This window comes from Bactrocera tryoni, chromosome 1 (assembly GCF_016617805.1).
Source record: "Bactrocera tryoni isolate S06 chromosome 1, CSIRO_BtryS06_freeze2, whole genome shotgun sequence".
Classification (NCBI taxonomy): Eukaryota; Metazoa; Arthropoda; class Insecta; order Diptera; family Tephritidae; genus Bactrocera; species Bactrocera tryoni.
The window spans coordinates 25,835,706-25,863,194 of NC_052499.1; the positions used below are offsets into that span (position 1 = coordinate 25,835,706).

Genomic DNA, 27,489 nt, shown 5'->3' on the forward strand with positions numbered 1-27,489 from the left:
CGGCGTTAAACCAGTATTATGCATCACATTGCCCGGCACATTACCAAGCAGCTGCTGACGTATTTGCTCACGAAATTCACTGGTCAAGGGCATCGGTGGACCACCACCACCAACGCCACCGTTTCCAACTGAAGCGCCACCACCACCACTTCCACCACCTAAATTGCCGGAGCCACTGCCAGTACCAGCAGACCCTGCACCGCCACCTACAGCAATCATATTCGACTTGCTAAAGTCCTGCGATGCTTGCACGCGATGACGACTGTATTGTAGCTCCAGCGGTAGATTGCGGTCCAAGGAACGCATATGGTGTTCAATCGTAGAGCGCATAGCATTGTGTTCAGCGCTTTGATTGAGCGCTGTCGCAGAGCCCTGCAACTGCTGTGAGCGCAGCTGCTTCAACTCCTCGAATGATTGTCGTGCGGCAGCGGCCACAGCAGCCACAGCCGGATTTTGTTGCAGTAGACCCAAATCGCGTGCGCTAGTCTCGTCCAGCGACAGATTGCGTTCATATGGTGGCAAGCCACCGGCTGGGCCACGCAAATTGAGATTGGTAAGTGGATGGCGTATGCCAGCGTTGCCTCCTAAGCCGGCCTTAAAACTCAAATCGAAATTGTTTTGCTGTGCTGCCACAGCAGCAGCGGCTGCTGCTGCCTCCATTGAACGCAGATTCATTTGCTCTTGCATGGCGCGTTCCATATTGCGTAGACCGCTCTCTATGCCCCGCAATGCATCCTCCGAACCGAAGTCCTCCGTAGGTGATAGACGCGTACTGGAGGTGGTGGAATTTGCAGCAGCAGCTGCGGCGGCGGCTGCAGCGGCAGCAGCCGCTTTCTTTGCCTCACTGGCGCGTGTGGGTGCCGGTGATGGCACCGCCGATTTTGGCAGCGCTTCATTGCTGCCCGACAACAGCAAAGGTGGATCAAAAGGGTTTGAGCTGCGCTTCAACACATCAATTGGCTTCTCTGGTGGCAATGGTGGGCGATCTTTGAACTTTAAACCGGTGAGTGGCGAGTTTTGTGCGCTATTTTGTGCGGAGCTCTGCGCGGAGGCAGGTTTCCTGGGCAGTGGCGGCGGTTGGCGGCCGGGTGGCGGCAGCGGAAAGCCATCTGGTAAGCTCTTAAGGCTATGCCGTTTTGGCGGTATCTCCGGCGGTGGTGCACGGTCGGCAGCGCGTGCCGGTATAGCTGGTACCGGCTTGTTGTGCTGCGGTGGCAGTGGTGGTGGCGCGGCGCCCAACGGCTTCGGTGGCAAGTGCATGGTGGGTGCGTTGCAGTTGTTCTGCTCCTCCTGTGAGGCTTGCTTTCGTAGGATTTGCTGTGCGCGTATGGCGGCCTGTGCAGCGAGCTCCGAAGTGAGGCGCGGTATCTCAGGCGCCATTTTAGGACTCTCAGTGTCCGCCTTAGCGGCGGGTGGCGGCTTAGCACTCATAACGTTGGTGTTGTGCTTTAAATGTTGATTGTGACGTTGTGCGTTTCCGTTAACTAATAGTCAAATTTGTAGCACGGTTTCTGGCGCTTATTTACGTTTGTTGTTCACTTAACTTAACTTAACTTTTGTGCGCTTTCGTTGCTGATGTTGCTCATTTAAATTGTTTACTTTATTTTGCTAAGAAAACGCTTTTAATTTCACATTAACTTTAGTTGTTGTTATTTCATTTTGATTTAATTTTATGTGTTGCGCTTTCTAAGCATACATTTAGGAGCTCGCACACATCGCTTGTTCAACAAAATTTTCTCACGATAACTGACACCTTGCTTCAGGCTTTTTTGTTTTTTTTTATTTATTTTTATTTGTTGTTTTTATTATTTGTTTGTTTTCTTTTCATTTGTATTTCTCCTGCTTTGCGCAAATATTACAACCGTTAATGTCAGACAAAAACGACAATAAAGTGAAAATAAACAAACATTGGCGTAAAACCGGTGACAAAGCAACAACAATAACAAGTTAATTGCAAACGCAAACAATGAAATGCCGCGTGCCACGCGCTGCGCTCAGTGGTTCTCGAAATTACTTGCTTCTCACTCACTTGGTGCCTCTCCTAGTCACTCTCACTCACACCCGCAGTCTTCTCTCTTTGCGCTCAAACCGAATAATGTCTCTTTACTACTCTCACTTATTACTCTTCACCACGCCAACTTTATTTTCTCACCACACTCCACACACGCTGTCGCGCTCAGCCGGTTTCATTTTAATTTTTTAGAGCATACTTTTCGGGTGGCAGCGTAGTGTATACGCAATTTAGACTGCCACAAATTTTTCTACATAAACTTCAAAATACAGTTATTTTGTTAAGCACTCTGTACCACATGGCCCGCTCATTTATCTCACTCTTCATGCCTCTAAGTGGAAATGTATTCAAATTCCTGCATGTACCACATTCTCATCCCCTATATACTATATAAGTACACCTTTAGCTATGCTACACCAATTCCAGCACATTGCGCTTGAATGCTATTCTGCGCTCTTCCCCCTGGGCGCTTCAGTTTGGACGTAAAAACTGCATGTTGCAGCCTTGCCACAAGCAACAAATAGTATGCTCCTGTATATTTACAAACTACAATACCAAAATGGCCAGGAGGAGGCCTGTGGGGCTCGCAGCTGATGTCCTGCGTCCACACACCGGCACCCCAGGACCCAACAGCTAGCAACCACACCTACTTCATATACAAAAGCAACATATATTTAGCGTTTCATCAGCGTTTACACATACAGACTTCACAACCGGCCTTTGGCGCACACACACACACCGCTGCGCCCAAAAGCATGCTCAACCCTTTACTATTTTTGTATATACACACATGCAAGCGCTGCGTCGCTGGAGCTGTGTATGTTTTTGCGTTATGTAGCGGCGATTGTTTGCAAGCACAACAACAACAACAGACACAATAGCAACAAACACAGCGTGAGCAAGCAGTTTTGTAGTATTTTAGTATTTTATACTCAATGGACTTCACTGCAGCTCTGCGTGTTGTTGTAAACACTCTACCTGCGCGCAATGGCCAGCAACCGCTATTAATGTTGTTGTTATGCAACTTTCATACCACCACCCAATAGTTTTGTATGCACTCGCTGTTGCACCTTCTCTTCGCTCGCTCGCTGCTTGCATTGCAATTAAATGCCGGTCGCATTGTTGCTTTATGTTTACCACTTTATGCGGTAGCTTAAGCAAATAATGCCACGGCGCCGCAAAGTAGGCTTGTTTTTTATTACAAAAAATACAAAAATAAAGTTCTAAAGCGCACAGACGTACATATTTATTTTACAGCTAGCTTTTGTATGCCTTTCCCCAAGCATGTGTGTGTCTGTGTGTGTGTGCGCAGAGTGTGTGGGTATTTGTGTGCCTGCGCCTGCTGGTGGGCTATAATGGGCATTTTATAGCGGGCAAGGCCAATGTGAAGTATGTATTGACCAATCTCGAGGGGAAGTTCAACAAAAGCGTACTTTTCGTGCGAAATATGAAAAGTTTCTTGAAGTTTCCACGAGGTTATTGCATTAACTAAACTTGTGCGTCGAAGAGCGATAATTTTGCTTTATGGCGAAAATTCGTTTTTTTTGTTTGTTAAAAATAAATACCAAAAAATGTTCTTAAGTCCTCTTTTGAGCCATTTAAACTTGAAAGTAAATAGATTGGTTAGATTTCTAGCGAGTGAACAGTGAGATTTCAACAGCTTAGTGTTCAACTCTCTCGCAAAATGGTACATTTTTGAATCTCCATTGGCAGAAAGTTAGTTACAGCTTCGCTTAGGAAATTTGAATAAGTTTTTGAGCATGTTTTATAAGGTTTAAATTTGAGTTGAAAGTATTTAATTACAACGACGTCGTCCTTAAAAAGATTTTACTTTAAAATTTAAAGAATTTGGAATCCATTATGCCACCCAATGTCTAATAGAGTTAGTAGTGGCAGTAGCACACCAGACTAAACCACGCCCAGTTCTCATATATCGGAAATTTACATTCCATATGGTTCTTTCACTATATAAATCTAGAACTTATAAAAGTATTGGAGTTAATTATACCCTGAACATGGTATATTAAGTTTGTCACGATGTTTGTAACACCCAGAAGAAAGCGTCGGAGACCCTATAAAATATATATATAAATTATCAGTATGTTGAGCTGAGTCGATTTAACCAAGTCCGTCCGTCCGTCCGTCCGTCTGTATATATACGAACTAGTCCCTCAGTTTTTAAGTTATCCTTTTGAAATTTTGGAAAAGTCATTTTCTCTTCAAGAAGCTGCTCATTTGTCGGAACGGCCGATATCGGACCACTATAACATATAGCTGGCATATAAACTGAGCGATCGGAATCAAGTTCTTGTATGGAAAACTTTCACATTTGACAATGTATCTTCACCAAATTTGGTATAGATTATTTTCCAAGGCAACAATGTAATCTCCAAAAAACTTGTTCAGATCGGATTACTATAGCATATGGCTTCCATACAAACTGAACTCACAGTTACTAAAAGAAATGCACCTGTGAAGGGTATATTAGCTTCGGTGCAGCCGAAGTTAACGTTTTTTCTTTTGTTTTTTTTTTTGCCTTTAGGGTATGCTATATCCCGTCCAAAAGTTATCAAAATCGCTCTATAACATTTCAAGTGCCCAGATACCAAACAATTGGACCACATATCGCAGACTTTTTTTCGAATGTAGCAGAGAATGATTTTCTTCTACCAAACTGACATTGTGTCCAAAATGGTAATAGCTACCCTAGTCACCACCTACCTAATGTAGGGATTTTCAAACTTCCGCTTGACTTTAAACCTTTTATATCAGTCAAACTTTGAGATATATTAATAAAACTCAGAAAACATCCATTTCTGGTAATGATATGTTTTAATACCAAAACTGAATAAAATGCTTATACAGTTATTCTAAACTTTTGGTTGTCCTTTTGTGAAGTGAACACAGTGAACGGCCATTGTTAAATTGCCATTTGTAAAATCTAACGATTCGAAGCAGTGTTTGGAGATGTTCAAGAGTAATGTACTCGAAATATGGCAACATCGTTTCACACCGACGTGCAATGGACAGTTATCCGAGTGGACTGCACACCATAAACCCGCTTCAAAGCGTGGCAAAAATACATGAATTAGGCTTCAGTGACTATTTTCTGATCTCAAATATCAAAATAATTCTCGCTAGGAAGAGATTTTTGTTGAGTGAAGGGGTGAACGCTGAAAGTGATGAGTCAGATTCTTGCAAATTAAAGTTTATTCATTTGAATTCAGTACTCGGCAGTAAGTAGATTTTTGAGCACTTGCAGTTCTATAATGTTAATTATACCAGTTTATCTGATTTATGCATTATAATGTTAAACCAATTGTTCCAAAATTCACCTCCATTAGTCATTTTGTATCGTAAGCAACTATAAGCTCCGAAACTTGCAAGTATGCAAGAGGAACTAGTAAATAAAAGCAGAGAAAGGCTTGAAGAAGACTTAGTTCAGGTTTAATTGTATTTTAAGAAATGAAATGTCTTGCCTACAGCTTCATACGTGTCTAAACATGGAAATTAAGTTGGACACACAGTAGGAGGACTCAGTCAAGAATGCGTGTTATGTTAGAGTGTTTTGAAAAATTAATTTGACTATGCTGTGCCTTTTCAAGTCAATATGCCAAGAATTAGGTCGAGCAAGAGGAAGAGAGAGCTATAAGAAGAAAACAAAGAGACCATATCAGGACTTTTCTAGAAAGAAACAAGTAAGGAAGGGCTAAGTTCGGGTGTCACCGAACATTTTATACTCTCGCATGATAAAGCGATAATCAAGATTTCATTATACGTCATTTAAATATTTTTCAAATACCGTATTTTTGTAAAGTTTTATTCCGCTATCATCATTGGTTCCTAATGTTTATACTCGTATTATACAGAGAAGGCATCAGATGGAATTCAAAATAGCGTTATATTGGAAGAAGGCGTGGTTGTGAACCGATTTCACCCATATTTCATACATGGCATCAGGGTGTTAAGAAAATGTTACATACCGAATTTCATTGAAATCGGTCTAGGAGTTCCTGAGATATGATTTTTGGTCCGTAAGTGGGCGAGGCCACGCCCATTTTCAATTTTCAAAAAAGGCCTGGGTGCAGCTTTCTTCTGCCATTTCTTCCGTAAAATTTAGTGTTTCTGACGTTTTTCGTTAGCCGGTTAATGCACTTTTAGTGATTTTCAACATAACCTTTGTATGGGAGGTGGGCGTGGTTATTATCCGATTTCTTCCATTTTTGAACTGTGTATGGAAATGCCTGAAGAAAACGACTCTATAGAGTTTGGTTGACATAGCTATAGTAGTTTCCGAGATATGTACAAAAAACTTAGTAGGGGGCGGGGCCACGCCCACTTTTCCAAAACAATTGCGTCCAAATATGCCCCTCCCTAATGCGATCCTTTGTGCCAAATTTCACTTTAATATCTTTATTTATGGCTTTATAGGTTTTCGGTTTCCGCCATTTTGTGGGCGTGGCAGTAGGCCGATTTTGCCCATCTTCGAACTTAACCTTCTTATGTGGCCAAGGAATACGTGTACCAAGTTTCATCATGATATCTCAATTTTTACTCAAGTTACAGCTTGCACGGACGGACGGACGGACAGACGGACGGACGGACAGACAGACATCCGGATTTCGACTCTACTCGTCACCCTGATCACTTTGGTATATATAACCCTATATCTGACTCTTTTAGTTTTAGGACTTACAAACAACCGTTATGTGAACAAAACTATTAAACTCTCCTTAGCAACCTTGTTGCGAGAGTATAAAAGAGAGAGTTGAAATTAACCTCCAATATGTTAAATGCCATTGGACTAATTTGTTGCCTGAGTATTTCGAAACATCTCTTCGATGTCTTCAATCATTTCACCCGTGTCTAACTTAGGAAATGTAAAAGCAGTATCTGTAGAGTCAAGAGCGTGACAGTTTCCAGCAAAGTAAGTAAAATCTCAACTTAGTACAATTTATTTCATGTGAGGAAACTTCAGCTGAGTTCCTTCTGGCATATATTACAACCGCGCACTGATTCTATCAAATTCAATTTAGTGCACCAATTATGTTTAAAGCGAAAGATAGGGATAATTTGCTATATTTATAAGGACTATTTACTATACTTTACGTACAACTTATTTTCTTAAGGACATCTATATAAATTGTTGTTTCAAGGATTTTATTTCACTACAGAGGTTCAGTATTGACGCTCTCCGAAACCAGTTTCTGAATTTTTTAGAAACAGAAAAAAATCTGTGAATACAAATTCTGGTAAATAACTACGGAGATGCCGACTCATTATCTATGACTCCTTATTCAAAGCCTCATACTGATATATTTATTTACCCTGCTTGGATCCACCATTTTCCATTAAGAGTTACTCATATTTATACACTTGAATTTAATTGAAAATGTATTTGTATTTTCGTTGCCACAACTCAAATAAACAATCCAAACCCATTGGATTGTGGCAGGCATGACAAGTGCAAGAAACACAGACATACACACATGCACACGGGCATAGCGTAACACAAAGATAATGCAAATGCTTTCAATTTGTGCAAAGAACTCCTTAAATGAGTGAGTGGCGCAGGCAAACAGCCAAAGTGATGGCGTTTTATCTACATATTTTGCCAACGAATGCGCTGCAAGGTTATGACGCCCAAAAGTATGCAGCGCCGCCAGTTTTTTGTGTTTTTTTACCAGACGCTGTTGCTTGTGGTGCAACGAGATAGTAACTGGGGATGTAGGCAAATGAGTGGAAGCACACAAACAGCGACATCAATGCACAGACACACACATACATATACATAAATATATCTATCAACCGCACGAAGGTCGCAAGCTACGCTCGTTGCCACTGCAACTGTCTACTGCTGCTTTCAGTTATTGTTGTTGCTCATTTTATTGTTGTAGCTTTCATTTTTGCTCTGCTTTTGCTATTTTTTTTATTTTTTTAATTTTTAAAATATTTTCGATTCTATTTTTATCACAACGCAGTCTTTCCGTCCTCGCAGTTAATGAAAAGGGCGTTTGCGCTGTTTATTCCTCACTTAAATTCAGCGAATTTTCATGGTCGTTTACCACCTTTACCGCACACAAGCACGCATGACAGCTTAACGGACTCTTACATATGTACACAATGAACTTAAACCCATGCGCCTTAAAGTAGGCTGCACTCTGCTTTTTTCCACGTATTTTCTGACACAGTTTTCGAAACAGCCGCTTTGTCACACTGTGCTCAATCACTTCAATTAATGCATGCACTTTTCTAATGCCACCTAAATTTAATTGCTTCTTAAGCGCTTTTCCACAGCACACACACATACGCACGCACGCGCGCTGCTTGCTACACTGGCTTATTGGCAGACTGCCTGCCTGCTGGCGTAATGTAGCCGGCTTTTGTGTTTCACTATGCGAGTGTGTGCAACATGCGTGCTGTGGTGGTGGCTTGCAACGCACGATATCGCTTGCAGCGGCTTTCCCGAGCGCACCACCCTGTTGGTATTGATTAACGCTACACCACTGTAGGCATATTCAAGACAAACACGCACATACACACGCACACATGCGCTGCAGCGCGTCCGCCACCACAGGCACAAGTGAATATAAACAACTCTAGGACACCGCCAGGCGTAGGCTTTGGCTTTGCTCACTCACAATCGCCTGGTTTTTGTTGCCTGCTCAAGTTGTTTCTCACTTTTTCTCACTTTCTTCGTATTCTTTTTCTTTCACAGCGTAGTTTTTCTCTACTTTTTGGTCGGTGTGTGTGTGCGCGTATGCTTCACAAATTATTTTCCTTTACGTTTTCTTTTTGCTAGGGTTTTCACAGAAATTCGCTTGGCTGCCAAATTTGGAAAACTTTCGGAAACTTCTTAAAGTTTTCTCTGAATTATTTTTATTTTTTCTTTAATAGCACAATATTTACTTCATTGAATGGGAATTGATATTCTTGCTTTGTTAACGCTAAAGCAGTAGAGTGCATGTATATCGCTCGCGGAGGATGCCTATTAAAATCACAACCGTTTGTACGCAGTTAAAAATCACGAATGACCGTCTGCAGCCGAATTCAACATGAAATTTTCCTTAAAACTGATTATCATATGTGGCGATGTACTCTGCGGAGCCCACCTGCCCTTTAACATTGGCAGTTCGACCACCCACTCGTGTGTGGTTCACTGAGCGGCGCTCCCAAAGCGTAGCGTTTTAAGAGCGCCATTTTGGGGTGACTCCAGTGCAAAGCAGACAACTGTCAGCTGTGGTGAATAACGCTGCAATTCCAAATTCAGGTTCAAATAATAATGCAACAAGAAAGGAACTTCACCGAGTAAGGAGTTAGCATATTATAATGGCAATGGTAATGGTAATGGTAATAGTAATGTTAATGGAAAATGTAATTATAATGACAAAAATAAGTGTCAAAAAATAGCATTTCCAAATTAGTTTGGAATGATATTTTGGTATGGGTAATTATATTGGTAATAGTAATGATAATTGGAATGGTAATCAAATTCAGGTTTATATGATAACGCAACTAGCAGGGAACTTTAACCAGCAATTGGAGTATAGCATATTATAATGGTAATGGTAATGGTAATGGTAATGGCAATAGTAATGGTAATAGCAATGGTAATGGCAAAAGTAATTTTAATGATAAAAATAAATAAAAATAGCACTTTCCTATTTTGTTGGAATGATAATTTGGTGTGGATAATCATATTGGTAATGTTAATAATAATTGGAATGGTAATCAAATTCAGGTTTATATGATAACGCAACAAGCAGAGAACTTTAACCAGCAATTGGAGTATAGCATAGGTATTATAAAGGTAATGGTAATAGTAATTGTAAAAGTAATGATAATGACAAAGGTAATTCTTATGACAAAATAAGTGTCATAAAAATAGCACTTCCCTATTTTGTTGTAATGATAATCTGGTACTGGTAATCATTATGGTAATAAGAATGGTAATGGCAATGGCAAAGGTTAGTATAATGACAAAATAAGTACCATAAAAATAACATTTTTTCTTGGAATGAGAATATGGTTTTGGTAATCATAATGGTAATGGTAATGATAATTGGAATGGCTATCATAGTTGCTATTTTAATTTCAACATTATGAGAATTAATGATATTAAGTGTAAAGATAACATCACTCTCAAATGTGACATTTTGGTAATTATTATGGTAATGGTAATTGTAATTTTCATTATAAAAATTTCGAAGCTAATATCAATGGTATCAAATAAATTATTTATTATGCTAATGATGATAACGAAAATGTAACGTAATGGTAATGATAATTTTGACAATAATAGCTATAATATTAATGGTAATGGTAGTGGTGTTTAAAAATGGAAAAGAGGAAAATTGTATTTCCGGTTGCACTTTAGCTAATAAAATAATTTAATAAAATAATTTTCTATAAAAGCACTTGAGTTGAGTTCTTTTATTGTATGGCAATATATCTAGACTTGTCTGATATAGGCGATATCTCAAAGACTGATGAGGTACTTGAAGAAGACAAACGTTCATTCATTGATCCTATATTTCATTATATACATATATTTCATACAGGAAATCCAACTTTTCTTTTTGTGTTACAAACTTCCAGACAAACTTAATATACGCTGTTCAGGTTATAATAATAAATATAATCTATCTACTAGTTCTGTCCGACCCAGATCTGACAGAAATTCACCACACTTGCATTCTGAAATTAGCACTTCCACTATTATCTGAGTTTTTACAAGAACATTTTTTTTTTCACCTTTATTAAAATTCTTATCACTTGCTCTCTCAGACACCCTTTTTAGTGTGGAGATTATAAGCGCTCTTATTTCAATATAACTCATCAATTTCCCGAGTGTGTATTGACACCCCCTTGCGTTGGTTTGTTCAATAAACAAGCAGAGCGGTGTAAAAATCCACCAGGGGTTGTTACTCATTACACCCCCACGCTGCCGGCAAATGAAGTGTAAACAAAACAAAAACTACGCTAAAAGATAAACAAAAAAAAGCACTAGCAAAATCCACCAGCCATTGACAAAGAGTGGAGAAAAGGAAGGTGAAGGCATGCAGCCGCATGTTGCGGTTTACTGATAAGCAAATTTAGCGAAAAGAGAAGCGATTAGTGTTGCTTTTTTAATTGGGAAGTGGCTGGATATATATGTATATATCTTTTATGTGAGCAATGAGATATTATTTCGTTTTTTTTTTTTTTTTTTTTGAGGAAACGTAAATACTATATATGGCGTCTAATATGTCTACGATTCTGAGTATTAAATGTCAGTGGTAAAGATTTAAAGTTTGGCAGAGATTTTTACAAAGAATAATATCAGTATTATTACCATTATCATTATCATTATCGTTATCATTATCATTACCGTTATCATTATCATTATCATTATCAATATCATTATCATCATCATTATCCATTATCCATTATCATCATCATTATCAATATCATTATCATTATCATTATCATTATCATTATCATTATCATTATCATTATCATTATCATTATCATTATCATTATCATTATCATTATCATTATCATTATCATTATCATTATCATTATCATAAGCATTAGCATTATTATCATGATCATCGTTGTCATTATCATTATCATTATCATTATCATTATCATTATCATTATCATTATCATTATCATTATCATTACCATTATCATTATCATTATCATTATCATTATCATTATCATTATCATTATCATTATCATTATCATTATCATTATCATTATCATTATCATTATCATTATCATTATCATTACCATTATCATCATCATTATCATTATCATCATCATTATCATTATCATTATCAATATCATTATGAAAATTAATCAAAAATATTTCTCAAAAATTTTCAACAAAGAAACAACACTAAATTTTTCGTTTTACTCATTACTGGGCAAATGAGAAATTCACCCCACCATTTGTCAGCTTTTTACGACACCATTAAACTTGTAGCAAGTTGTACGAGTACAAGCATGGAAATGTAAAAAATCGAAAAAAAAGTCTGACTTGAGACCAAGAGGACAACAGCTCTGCTAACTCCCACTGTCGCAGGTGACGCTTTCAACACCCCCACCGCATCGACAACAGCAGCAACGTCAGTGAGCAGCCAGCAATGATGCAACATGCCACATGGTGGTTGTACCAGCAGCACTCAACCGCATCTAACATAAGTCCATCCATTCTGCAGCGCAGCAAACTCGAGTGGGTGTGAAGTGGAATAATTGTGCGTACACATTAAGTACGCCGTTATTGTTGCATGCATTTATGATTTTGTTGCATGAGGCTCGCGGTTGCAACATTTGCAGTGCTCAGTGAGGCAGCAAGTAGCAAACGGTCTGTGGCAAGCGACGATTTTGCATGTTTTCCCTTAACATATACACAGAGACACGCCTACAGTTTTACCCAGAAAGGCGCTTATATGTATAAAGTTACATACGCATACATACATATATATAGACATAAGTAGGTTTATACAAGCCCATTCATCTACAACATTTTCTCAAGCATCGCAACAAATGTGCCAAATGTCTGCGGAGCAATTTGCCGTTATCCTTCTAAAGTTATCCTTCCTTGCTGCTACTAATTAATTTTTTCTTCAACTGCTCGGCGTTCGCTCCCTTCCAAATAAGCCCTGTGTTTCTTAAGCTTTCGTTCTAACGAAATTCCTCAATGAAACTATTTGACAATTGACATGTCAGCTGAGACGAGGCTGTCGACACTGTTGACAACTTGACGATTCGAGTCAAGTGACTTGGAATGGAGTCGAGTTGAGCTCAGCGGCTTGGATTGCTGAATTGTGCTAAGTGTGCGGCTGAGTTGGCTAAGTCGAGTGTGATTCAGGCAATGCCGGAAGCGTGTGTGTGTGTGTTTTGAATTGTGGGTAAATTAGGAAAAGCCAAATGGAAGGAGGAGCTCTGAAGTAATGAGTGGGCGTAGGGGAGTAAGGTAGGCGCCTCAAAAATTTGAAAGAATAAAATAATTAAAATACATTAAAAAAATAAAATACTAAAAAAAATTGTGTTAAATAAAGTGAAAACTAAATTTCAATATTTTCCTCATTTTTGAGGTACGAGTATTTAGCATAAAGTCAAATGAATAAACAATTAAAAAACAAATTATGAAAATGTTTTTAAAATCTTGCAGAAGCGACCTGTGAGCCATCATAACATTACACATGGGATTCTTAATATCCATCACTACCAGAAGAGGGTAGAAATCGGATAAGCTATAAAGGAACTATAGTTTTTAAAAGTACCTTTCTTCAATTTTCAAGAACTTGGATCAACACACACATGACATGGTTAAATATGTTGGCGATCCTCTTCAAGAGTGCTATTGGGCCATAAGTTATTTTTAATTATTAAACTCGAGGAAAAGTGAAATTTTGACATTGTATGTTCATGGAATGCTTAAAAAATTTATTCCAAGTCATTCAATGTTCTACAAATTTGCCTTTTTCACAATTACACTATATTTTGACGCACTAAGATTCCATCCTTATAATCGCCATATTATATACCCCCTGAACCCCCTTGCTCAACATTTTTTTATTTAAGTCAAATGTGATATATGTATGTATATGGTAGAAACTCAACCAAAGAAGCCAAATTTATATATTGGATATATTGGAAAAACTTCCGCTGCTGTTTTTTCCAATCCTCGAAATAGTTGTTAAAGCGAATTCTCGAATAGCCTACAATGCGCTTAACGATTCACGTTTAATATTTTCAATTGACTCAAAACGGTTTCCCCGGAGCATTCGGTAAGATAAATTTCGCGAAAAGCACACGAAGAATGATTGGAGTACACGATGGTCCATTATCGTGGTGCAAAACCAAGAGTTGTCGAGCCATAATTCCGGCATGTTTCTACGAATAGCTTAGCGCAAATTACGCATAACACTCAAATAGTATTCCTTGTAGACAGTTGGGCCTGTCGGAAGCATTTCGAAGAGCACCATACCTCGATAATTGAAGAAAACTGTCAACATAGTCTTAATTTTTAATCTGGTTTGACGTGGTTTTTTCGGCTTCGGCTCACCTTTGCCACCATATTCGACGGATTGATCGTATCTTTCCGGGTCGTAAGTATAGTCACAAGACTCATCATCGGTAGTTATACGTTTCATCGTTTGATTAGTTGTTGCTGATGGCCATCCTGGTGGTGGTACGTCGTGAACACGTTCTCGACACGTTTTTTTCTCAGAGATTGACCGATTATTTCGGTAAAGAGTCAGCTATAGGCACTGTGGATAAAATATGTTCTACCTGGGGGCTAAAAAGGCTTGAAAGGGAGGCCTACTCCAAAACAATTAACGGAAATACAAACATTTCCCACTCAAGTGTCCACAAATGAATAATTTCTTGACTTGGGAACTTCTTCAGTTACTAAACTTTCAAAATTTGACTAGCGGTAACTACCCTTGTTTTCTTCTTTTCATTGGGGGAGTCTTTCACGTGTCGGGTTCCAAACCCAGCGCACAACCCTGGATGGTTTGCCTTCTCACTTTAGCTCACCTTCTTTGGCAAATGAAACTTGGTCTAAGGTCGAAAGTCGTGAGCTGCTTGAGCCGTATGTAAAAGAATCGTTTCTGGCCACTTCCAAGTGGATGCCACTGAAAAAAAATTTCCTCACTTGCGTGAACTTCTACACATCACTCCATCTTTAGAAAGGGAAAGACAGCGATGCAAATGAGTCTGATAGTAAACGAGGACAAGACAAAATATCTACTGTCGTGGCACTCGCGACTTGGCGTTCACGTCGCATTCGATGATACGACGGACAGTACGGTTTTCGAGCGAAAGGTTCTGCGAAAGATTTATGGTTCTTTGCGCATTGACCATGGCGAATACCGTATTCGATGGAACGATGAGCTGTGTGAGGTCATGTCGTCGGGTTTGTTAAAATCTCTCCAGCTCTGAAAGTAATCGAAACACTCCAGCTTTGAAAGTAATCGACAAGGAAGAGTAAGACCTCCACTCTGTTGGAAAGACCAGTTGGAGAAGAATCTGGATTCACTTGGGATCTCCAAATGGCACAAAGCAGCGAAAAGGAAGAACGACAAGCGCTCTGTTTTAAACTAGGCTATATATACGTTTGTGGTATCCCATTAAAGAAGAAGAAGAGGCATGGATACCTCGAGTATATGTATATGAAACGACATACCGTTAATATTCTTGTCTATCCTCTTTCGAACTATTCTCTCAGTGCATTCAGCGGAAAGCATAGAGTCTACACAAGATTCTCTAAGAAAACAACAATGTGCCTGGCGAGCATGATGAGCCGCTATATGCTACTCAAAAAAGACGCTTTGAAATATTTAATTTAATTTAATTTTATATGATACGCATATTTACGCGCATAATGAGACGGATGGAGCCGAGATAGCTAAGTTTTCACGCTGGTTGCCTCCATTTATTGCGATACTTGCGACAACTTTGTATTTTCAAAACAATCAACACACACATACAAACATACGGATACCCTGCCAGTGACATGTTTGCATATGTATGAGTTGATATTAAAAAGGCGCGACGAAAGAAAGCGCTGGAACGAATTGCTCGCAATGAAGTGTGCGGGTGTCGACGAAGGCCTAGAAGAAGCGGCAGAGAAGTAGAGAGCGGGTTAGCGGTTGAGTGTATTGTGTATTTGCGGGTGCAGCGGAGCGTAAGAAGCACACCAGCGAGCTGCATTGTAAGACTTGTCGCACATTCACTCATACATAAAAACACATATTTTGTACGCGCGGAGGATCAGCGAGTGGTCTGCAGAAATACCAGCGCCGAGAAACAAGATTAAAACAAGACTTTGCCATTTGAGGCAGTCAACATTATCCATTGTGAAGTTAGAGAAATACGACTTTCTTCAATACGCTTCCTCCTACATTTGCTTTACGCCATTGTTCGCTTTCAATTGGCGTGATTTCTTCGTTGCTGTTGTCGTGGAGCCTCTTTATTTTTCCTTTTCGAATCTTCTTCTACAAATAATTTCTTGCACTTGTTTTTGTTTTGCGGCGCGTAATTAAAAGAAACGAGTTATAGACGAGTTTAATTAGCTATTGAATGGTGGCAGGTATGTAGAGAACATGCAATACACGCCGACGGTGGTGGGAAAAAATCAGAAAGACTACACTACTAAATGCATGTTTCCACAAATATACGAAGCGTCCCTTAAATGTCGAGGATTTCTATTATGTCTCTAAAGCCATTTCTGCCTTATTACTGACTCCATTTTAGGCTCCCAAAAAATCGATTCTACCCTTTTCTGGTACAGAAACTTGAACCGTTAGCAGTCCAGTCATCCATTCTGAAGCTTGAGAAATTTTATATATGAGGAAACCGCTTAAGTTTATTGATTACGTGGATACTCATCTTAAGGATATCTTTTCTTTCGAAAATTTCAACCAAATACCGCATTAAGAACCAACAGAGGTGGATATATAGTGTATAAACTATTCTAAAGCCCCATCCATTCACCCATTTTAATTTCAAGCGATCCAAAAAACCAATTTAAAAACTGCAATGCATTTTAGAGAACTTAATATAGAGGAGCTTCACAACTATTTTATTGGATCAATGTGTAAATTGCTGTAATACAGGTTGAGCTGTGAAAATAATAATCAATAGGTGAAATGGAAAGATTAAATATCTAAGAAACTTGCCTCCAAGCCAGAGAAAATTGCGTAATCCGCAAGCTTATGGTAAAACTACAGCGGAAAAGAGATTGTTCAAATAAAAAACAGTGTATCTTGTTCCGAACAATAATCCCACGTTCTTTAAAAACATATAAGGTTTGAAGATTATAGTCGCGGATAAATCATTTTTTTTAATGATTTAATTATATTTTCAATCATCGGTTAAGTTCAGCAATTAAATATCAATATGTGCTTACGACTTCAATAAAACCTCCACATACCGATCCATATGATTCTCCAACGAGTCTTAAAACTTACTGGAACACTACTCATACTAGCCTACCCAACAAAAGAACTAGTAGAATCTTCCCGAAATTTCTACCAGGATTTCTAGGCATCAAGCCTTTATTAATCTCCTGTTACATGTATGCTCAGCTAATGGCTTGTTATATGCCTGCTAATGAACCTGGTAAACATAAACAGACTTATGGGCACATACATGCATACGTAAAGCTGATATAACAGTTTATCATAACATATCCCCAGAACGACTTCGCTGCCGCATGTCTGCTGTGTAAAAAAATAAGGAACGTGGAAAATAAAAGCGAAGCAGCGAAAAGCAAGCGCAACAGCTATAATTCAGTATGAAAAACATATTTAGCAAAAACAATAGAAACATGTTGGCAATAAAGACAAGCTGGGTTGTATACAAGAAGTCACTGTTACTTGAATTGTCTTAAGGAAATAAGTCATTCATAAATATATTGCAAGAATCGAATATAATATATTGAGAAAGAATCGAATAATTTTGCTAAGTGAAGGCGTAATCTTACAATCAGCTGAATAAACTTTGAATTTCAGTTGGAGAAGAACTCACTGCATGTTATAGAATTGCTTATAAATACCGAAAAATCTTTCATCAAATTCTCAACGTGCTTCGAACAAAGGGTATTAATGCAGACCTTGATAACATACAGATCTCAAAACATGAGTGAAACTGTATTTGATAAAAGCAGCAGAATCGATTTGACAAAGAATATTTCATCAGTTTTTTACTAAGTAAATTGGTTTTTAATTTTCTTAAATTAATTTTACTAGTGGATCCGGCCGCGCGTTGCTGTGGTAGACATTTTATTTTGTTATTCATATAATAAATTATTCATTATAGTGAAAATTTTATTTACGAATAAAGGTGAAAACGTTTTTCTCGGTATAAGAATCCAATGGATTCTAATTGAGGTTTAATTTTGAATATGTTCATACAAATAAATTTCATTGGAAAAAAATAAAGAATTTAAGGCTGCCTTCTCGATGTCTGGTTACCAGCCTTTCAGTCCAGTTAATAGAGTTGTCCACTTAATAGAGAGTCCATTTAATACAGATTTCATTGTATTTTTTTTATTCATGAATGGTTTTTACTATTCTATCTTCTAAGTTTAATTTTTATATAAAAAGATGTATTCAAAATCTTAAAACTGTAGGTATGTACTCGTATATTGAACTGAGGTTATAAATAAGAATTTGCGATCGAGAGTAAATTTTTCTTAATAACGTTATTCTGAGTTTCGATTTTATTACACTTCAAAGTTTCATCAACACAACACCACCCTGTTTTTATTTATATACAGCTACGAGTATATACATACATATGTACGTATGTATACTTAGAGATACCTATTTTTGTTCTCACTGACGTTAGCACAAATTGGCTTCTCGATTGCGGAATATCGCAAAAGAGAAGAAAAAAATAAAAATAAATAATGAGATAAGGAAATAAGACAAAAGGAGTCCAGAACACACAGAATTCTGCAAATGTTTATACGCCCTCTCTTATCGAACGACAAAACTTATTAAACAACCTGGTATGCCCATATAGTAGAAGTGTTAGGTTATTAAAAAATTGATAAAATTACGCGCTTAATTGACTCTACACTTAAAACAACAATAAGGCAACAAACACACTCCTTAAGCTTGGCCCAAGCCACTAATGAAGGCAATATTTCAACAATAGAACAACTTGCATAAAACCATTGTTGAAGTGAAGATAAAAGGTGAAAGGCAACAAAAACGAAAACTTCATTGCATTTCACTTGAAGACCCCGTCAACTGCGAAGACAGCCAACAAAAGCGCAACAATGCATCCTGCACAGCGAACAAAGCAGAATATACTGACATTATTTATATACTTGCAGTGAGGACTCCGATACATGATATATGCCATACGTATAATATATATGCAGCACAGGGAATGGATAAGTCGAATTGAAGAGGCGGAGTGGTAGACGCTTTCGCCATACAGAGTTATGTTTATTAGTGGTCAAGTTATGAGTGCAACAAGCGTGCCAGGATTTGAGGGAAAAGCATGAATGGAATTCAGAGAGTTCGCATTAAGGTTTCACCTGCCGTCTATTATTGTAAGTATGCAGTGTGGTTTTAAGTAAATCATTGTATGTAAAATATGAAAGAATTTATTTAATTAAGTTATACTCAGGCATTATGAAAAGTTCGTGTGCAACAAAATTCGATAACCAGCGAGCTTCTAGGCTTTCCATATTAATTTTGTAGTATGAAGTGCCTTTTGCTTTAAATAAGGCTCAGCTACGTTGAAGACGTCTTCATAGTGGCTAAATTGTCTTTCCAGTGAGCATTCTCTTGTTGTCGATGGGAGCCAGATTCACAGAAATTCACTGGCGAAACTTTGCCAAACAGTCAAGAATATTATAAGGACATGGAATGTTTGAACTACTTAGTACCAAGAACTTCAAATAGTATAGAAATATCATGACAGTTTTCAGCGATGGCGGTATCATGAAATTCTAGTTCAGAAGGATAATGAAAGATAGTTTTAATAGAGTCATTTACATAAGGATGTTAAAAGACCAAAAAGAAGGTAAGAAATCAATCTGGTCATTCCAATTATTGCACGGTCTGGACTATAAAGTGAGTGAAGTAAAATTTCGCAGTCGCTGCTGTCAAATAGTTTACATCTGATTTTGTATGATATGTAGTCGAAAATTCCAGGCGTAGTTCGGCACCGAAGCTATGATATCCCTCACAAATAAAAACAATTTGTTTTTGATCGTTCAGTTCTTATGGCAATTATATGCTATAGTGGTCCGATATCGGTGGTTCCAACAAATGGTTTGACGATATTGACGATATGTGTTTCGGACGATTGTCCTGATAATACCAGAAATTTTGGCGTATCCGAAGTTTCTCGGCACTTTGGATTAATTATTATTTTAATATGTTAAGGTACAATGTTTTGTCTATAACATTCTCAACAAAGACCAAATTTCCAAGGCCGACTGCAGACATGCATACCTCTACCATAACAACACTTCCACCACCATTTTTAACAGTTCGCCTAATCTTACATCTCTAGAGCTGAGTATTGGGTTTCTGCCACACGGAAGCCATTCCATCTGAGCCGAAAAGGTTGATTTTCGACTCGTCAGCAAAAATTACAGTGTTCCACTAGTTAAAATCCCTGGTTTCCAGTTCCCTGGCAAAGGCAACTCGGCTTAGTTGGTTTTTATGCTAATGAATGGCTTCTATCCGGCTACTTGAAGTCCCGCGCACGTGGTACCCGACGCACAGTTTCAACACAAAATGATTTCCCTAGCTCCTTCTGAATCTCTATAGTTGACTTTGGAACTGATAGCCTCAGGTTTTTTTTTTCATTTTACGCACAATTAAATGCTCGTCCCGGTCATCGAAAATCTTATTTGCTGCATTTCGGTCTTTATTTTGAATGCGACTTTCATGTAGGTAACGCTCTTTATATTTTGCACTATCGGACTACTTAAATTTATTATCTCAGCAATTTTACGCAGTAATCTTTCTTTTGCTCTGGTTTATGACTAAGTCCCGCTGCTTAACCGTTGTACGGGGGCTTATTTTACTGAAATTGGTACACTGTTAACTCGACTTTCACAAACGCCATTATGTCATTATTTTCATGTCATTATTTCCATTTTCATGGGAATATAAACTGATAAAATTTATCTCCATGAAATAAGCTGGGAGCCACTGTATATGTACAATCTCAGTTTGATATCTTAAAAACTTATAACTAGTTGGCATTTGTACTGACAGATGGACAAGGCTAAATCAGATCAGCTCGTCACGCTGATAATTTGTCTATAAAAATTGTATGGGGTCTCATACGTCTTCTTCTGGGTATCACAAATTTGGTGTAAAACTCAACACACTCTGTTTATTGTATAAATAGTTTTCTAAAGTTGATTGAAGTCTATTTACAACAACACACACAAGTTTCTACTGAACAAATCTGTGCGAGTATATTGCTAATTTACTTATTTACAGTCACTTGAGTGCTGCTGAGTGGCTGACAATTAACTCTCGTTTGTTCATATAAATGTCCTATTAGCACGCTTCAAAAAATCCAATAGTTTTTAGACTTATTAACGGCTAGTCAAGTACATAGGCAAGAGCTCAAAAACTATAAAGGGTAGGAAGTTTCATGCATTTGCTCATACTGCTGAAGATATTGATAGGCTAAGAGTCCACCCTGTAAGGTGTGTAACATTCCTTTGTGTCTTTATTCGCGTACTACTCCCTTCTTTGACGCTTTTTTAGTTTCTTTTTTTGTTACCCTAACACTCACTTTTTTGATTTCTGCCTTCTTTTTTGGATACAATCAATTAAACCGGTGATATTGGCAACTCCTTTAAATAAACGAACTTTCGAGCTGTGTACTATAAAGAAGGGATATGTGGCTCCTTTAATTTTAAATTTTTTGTTTTACTTCGGCACACAATCACTACAATACCTCTCTACATAGCATATACTCCATCGTTATCCACTAGAAGTATATGTATGTGTATGTATATTCTGCCTACCGAAACCTTTATCACCGGCTTTCTTTCATTTCTTCTTTTTTTTGGCAATTTTCACCTTGCATGCGTTAATTAATTGATTTGATTGCTCACTTTTGGCTCGTTCAACGCATGCGTTGCTCCCAGAGCAACTATTGAGTAAAAACTCTCTATTTATTGCTCTCTCAGCAAGTCTTTGCTCTCTGCTCGCATTTACAATTATGACACTTCCTCGCGTTCTCTTTATGTTTAGAGCATGCACTTGGTCTCTTTTTCTCTCATAAAAACAACCCCTCATTGTTAATACTCTCGTTCGCAAAGATGAGTTTCCCACTTTTCTCACCTTTACTTTTTTTATTTCTTTTACTTTACCTTTTCTCCTTCGTCGTTTACTATTTTTGCTTTTGCTACTTATTTTCTTTTCAGTGTTCTCACATTATACATTGATTCTATTTTGTTTATCTTACTACGTGCGTCCACACACCTCGCTCAACCCTCTCGTCCGCTACGCGTAAGCAAGTTTAGCCACCACCTTCTCCTTGCTGTCAGGACTCTTGTCCGCGTATCCTAGTGGCTGAGTTTATTCCTATGTTCGTTTTCAAGTGTCAAACTTGTGTTTTTGAACTTTGGTCGCTTCTGCTTCTATAATGCATTCGAACTTATTTGTGTTGTTGTTACACTTATTGTTGTCTAACATATCATCTGCGTTGGCTTTGTTGCGCCAGACAATATGTGCTCCTGCTTTGGCGTCTACGGCAATGTCGTTCGCCATAATAACTTTATGTGCTTCCATGCATGTGTGTGTGTATGTGTGTGGACGTGTGCATGTTTTGCTGATATTCCAAAAGTTCATGCCACATTATGCCATACTTCATGCTGCCTGTTGTTATTCCTTTCTGTTATCCTTCCTTTTAGTATAATTATGTTGCTTTTGCTTTGGTTTTTACGCTTATTGTTGTTGTTGCGGCTGTTTTGCGAACCGCAAACAAAGTCAAAGGTGAACATTGTGCCCCTTCCCTTACCGTTTAACTGCATGGCTGTTCGGCTTTCCTGTGTGTGGCAAGTTCTGTTAGTTGGTATTTGCATATGTTCGGCTTGTTGGCTCCCCTCTAATGTCGCCCTTCCACACAACTCTCTAATTATGCTCAATGTTAGCCTCTGGGGTAATTATTTTAAAGCTGCCATAATTTTCCATGCTTGAAAAGGCCGAAGGCATTTTCTCGTATACAGATGTTTATAGTGTGTGCAATTAAGTAAATGATGACGATGAGGTTACTACTTGTTTTGTTGCATATTTTTACGGTTTGCGGAGGTAGTACTGCTATAGTCGCACACCTACTTATACAAAAATTATCGCCAATGTCACTAAAAAGTGCTCTGTTTGGTAAAAATGGTCTCAAATCTTCATTTTTTTCTTAATTTTTTGAGCTAAATGATTTGTTTTATGGAGATTTTTCGACAAAATGTGGAGGATTAAACACTCTCTCAGGCATATAAAAAAGAAGTGGGATGGATCAGAGCAAACAAATTTGACTGAATTCCATGAGATGCCAAGCCTCGTTCTGATCGATATTGTATTCCCCATGACCATTGTCTTCAAACAGTTTGAGTTCTCGAGCTATCGAATTATGGCCAGGATTAATAAGCCACACATATAAGACATGCCATCATATAATCGAAGAATAGTGGTAATACTTCAGGCTGCCAGCGCTTGAGATAGATAGATAGATATATGAGAAGTAGGCGTGGTTGTTATCTGATTTCGTCCATTTCGACAATGTGACACACATAAGAATGTAAGAAGAATGCAAAACACTTAATTTTGTCGAAATCGGTTGGTCGGGTCCCGAGATATGGGATTTCAACAAAAAGTCCATCGCCCAATTTTTACCAAGGCCCCTATGAAGCCTTGTCATACCTTCCCAGCAGAAAATTTTTACGTCTCTGTAGTAGTTTTTAACTCAAGTAACAGCTTGCACGGAAGGACGGACGGACAGACAGGCGACCGGATTTCAACTTTTCTCGTCACCCTGATCATTTATATATACAAGTATATAATCCTATATCCATATCGTTTAGTTTTAGGTGATACGTACAACCGTTATGTGAACAAAACTATAATACTTTTTAGCAACTGGTATAAAAAGTGGTCTACTTCTTTTAAGAGTGACGAATCGAACGCAGCTGCATGAAAAAAAATTCACTTGTGTAATTAAATACAGATAGAATAGCGAGCGATTATACCGTTTTAATGAGGTCACCTTGAAGTGCGATCAACTGGTTAACTATTGAATTATCGTTTACATAACAAAATGTAACGTGGGACCCAAGAAGAGGTATTTTTTAATTGTATTTTCGACAGATTGCAGTCAATCCCGCTTCTATTCAGGTTGAAAATTGGACTCAAAGAATGGACCATCTGAGACGTAGAACAATTGAAAGAGACAATCTTCAAGAAATGTATGCCAAAGAATGTTCTTTTGAATGAAACATTCGCCATTAAATTTGAAGTTTCTGTGTTTTTCTTCAAAAAATTAGGCAAACTCGAAATGGCTCACTCCTTATACGTATAATTTTAGGAGAGGGTAGAACAGAGGTGAAATCGATAGAGCAACAAAGTGACGAATCAAGGACCGCTAAAAAAGCACATAGGTTTCAATTGAGTCAAAAATTTTACCTTTTTACATGCCCTAAATTTGGTTTTTGCCTTCCTTCATACAGAGGGTCTCCTAGTTGTAGAATTGCATTAATTTCGCTATACTATTTTTTATCAAATTCTATTTTTTTAACAAATTCTAACTGTTGTTGTCTTCCGAAGAATTTAATTACTTGTGTTATCTTTATATTAACAAATCTGGAGGTGGAGCAAAGGCGCGAGAGAATATGACGCCATTAATGGTTCCAATGGAAATAAAATTTCAATAATTGAGTTCATTTTCGCTATTCAACGCGATGTCAGAATTACTTATTATAAGGTAATTGGAACCGATGACGATTCAACAGATATACTTCGATTAAAAGGTATATCATTTAAAAGTCTTCTATGCCCATATAAAGCAGGATCGAAAATTTGTAAAACAGGAAGCTCATAGTTTGATGAAATCCATTGGAAAAGAAAGAAACAATAATTTGTGGCGACTGGAGGACGTGCAAGCTTAAGGAAGAAAGGTGATTGAATTTTTAAGGGCTATCTCGAAATCCCGCAGAACACCGCGTCCTATGAAAAAAAGGTTTAATGGCAAAGTTGCAGATAATAGAAAGAGTTACCCCTTTGGTTAACCTCAAAATTTATGTGAAAAAATAAAAAAGTTTTTGGCTTTATATCTTTTCCTTTGCGAAATTCGCGAAAATCTAACCTTTTCATGCCCTATGCACATCGTAATTTTTTTGATTGAAAATATTTTTATCACCTTATTTTGAGGGAGTACTGGAAAAAGACCTTAATTTTCAATCGCAATGCTAAGTTTTCTCAGAAAATATTAGAAAGAATTTCTGATGTTAAAAAGGCCCCTCCTAAACGATTCTTACGAAAAAAGGTAAGTGAAATAGAAAAAGCAACTTTGGCTTTGTTCGAATAACCAAGAAATTTGAATTTTTCACGTAGATTTTAAGGTTATGTTACAAAAGTGTTAAGACAATATCGTAGATATTTATATTACTAGCAACTTTGCCATTCAACTATTTTCCATAGGACTCTTAGTTTTACCGGAAATCAAGATAAACCGTCTTCAACACTTAAAAACTCGAAGGACGCAGGGGGTCTTCTCTTTCCAAACTCAGTTGTCCGTAAATTACTTTGACTTTCACATTTTTATTTTTTCTCTCTTTTCCATTGGTATTCAGCTTTCTATGATTTCTTCTTCACATTTTATCATTTTCAAAGGCTTCAGCACTGGCCAAATATTTACGAAGAGTGAAAGTTGGTACTGATGAAATTTTAATTAAAAAGACTCAAAAAAACTGTTTCTTACATTTTACAATCGTAAATTTATGCGTCTCGAATTCTCTTTGATAAAATAAATTAAAAAGAGAAATAGAGAAAAGTGAATTTTATGAAGCAACACTCAACTATCGGCTATCAATAGCCGGCAAACGCACTCAATACGCCGTTCAAGTGTTGCCTAGTTATAATAAAATTGCACTTTTGTATTTTTAAGCGCGTTTTAAAAGTGTTTGGCGCTGCTAGTTTTTATTTTCAAGCATGTACTCACCTTTTTCCTGCAACTGTTGCCGCTTAACGTCGCCCTTCAGCACTTCAGCCGTGTGAACCAATTCATTGAGTTGCGGCTTTTTCATTTTCAACTCGCGTAAAACTTTCTGCAAAAGCGGGAAAAATGCGCAAAGCGATTAAAATGAAATTCCATACAGTGCATAAATCATTTAACGGTATTACAAATATTTGTGTGTGTGTGTGTGTGTGTGTGTGAAGTTTTGTATTATTTTCATACAATAAATGGCTCATAAAATAAAACTTCACTGAAACTGGGTAACCAATGACGAGCAGTCAAAAGGCGCAATATCAGCACGCTGGCAGCGCACACGTGCAACAATTTATTGTCGCTGCTGTTGTTGTACAAGGAAACAACAAAAATGTAGCGCAGCATGCCGTGTAGATTGCCGACATAAGTGTCCGGATATGAGAAAGTGCTCGAGCAGTGACCGATTTCGATTTGCATTGATGCTCGCTATCTCTGACATACACACACACATGCAAAAGTGTGTATTTCTCGCATTCGCATGCATATTGCACTCACCTCCTGCTTCTCGATGGCCAACCGCACCGCGTCCACATCGTCTACGGCAACACTTTGTATTTTTATCATGTTTTGCTCCCACGTCAGCCAATCCGATATTTGCAATACGGATTTATCGAAACTTCCAGCCAATACTCCGGTGCCACTCGCCTCGTCGTTATAATCTGTATAAAAGAGAAAATCAATTTATTATTATACTTCGTGCATTTATTTGCAAATTGGAGAGCTCACTCCAGTTATGACATGTAGTGGAAAGTAAGGAGAAGCAATACAGATCGGTTATAATTTAAAATTTAAAGAGGTTCGGTTTTATGTATACGCGGTGTGTTCAAAAAGTATCGCGAATTTTGTGTTTTTTCAAAAATTATTTATTTATTCATGAATATCTATTTTGTCCCCTTCAAAGTAATCCCCATGAGATATCATACACTTGTGCCAACGGTTTTTCCAATCTTCGAAGCACTTCAAAAAATCATTTTTTTATCTTCTTCAGCTCCTTTTTCGATGCCGTCTTTATCTCGTCAAGAGAAGCGTAACGTCGTCCTTTCATGGGCCTCTTCAGTTTAGGGAACAAGAAAACGTCACAGGGGGCCAGATCTGGGGAATACGGTGGCTGCGGCATCACTAGTGATCACATCGTGGTGCAAAAGCCAATTTTTGTTCTTCCACAAATCCGGGCGTTTCTGGCGGATTGCTTCGCGCAAATTTCGCATAACTTGCCAATCGATATGTTTAGGTCCTCAGCAACTTCTCTAACGGTGATTCGACGATTGGCCAATACCATTTTCTCCACTTCATTAATTTTTTCGTCTGTTGTTGAAGTGCTCGGGCGTCCGGCCTTCTCGGCCTTCTGAGTACATTTTGTACCACCGATAAACAATGCTTCGGTCGAAAGTAGCTGGTCTGTATGCCACAGTCAACATTCGGAATGCATCCGCGCACTTAATTTCGTTTTTCACACAAATTTGATACAGGTTCTTTGATCCATTTTTTTGAATAGGAAAAAATCGAAGACGATCCAAAACACGTGCAAGCAAAGCAGCTGTCAACAATTAAATGAACATTCCAACATAACGTCACAAAAAATTCGAAATTCGAATATACGTAACCCGCGAAAATTCAAAATTCGCGATACTTTTTGAACACACCTCGTATTTTACATTTTAAAAGATTTTTCTTTTCAATTCAATAGGTTTGTCAAAAAGGCACTTGGAATTATACTTTTATAACCA

At 38.0% G+C, this 27,489-nt stretch overlaps 1 protein-coding gene across 4 annotated transcripts in view; it reads right to left on the reverse strand.

The window, feature by feature from the left end:
• LOC120766809 (dystrophin, isoforms A/C/F/G/H) overlaps positions 1–27,489 on the reverse strand; it is a 776,746-nt gene that overhangs the window by 632,673 nt on the left and 116,584 nt on the right. For all 4 annotated transcript variants that reach the window (XM_040092514.1, XM_040092517.1, XM_040092515.1 and 1 more), the window contains 2 exons: positions 26,258–26,421; positions 25,715–25,820 (listed from right to left, as the gene is read on the reverse strand). In XM_040092514.1, the coding sequence (XP_039948448.1) occupies positions 25,715–25,820; positions 26,258–26,421 (270 nt within the window). The remainder of the gene's footprint in view (positions 1–25,714; positions 25,821–26,257; positions 26,422–27,489) is intronic.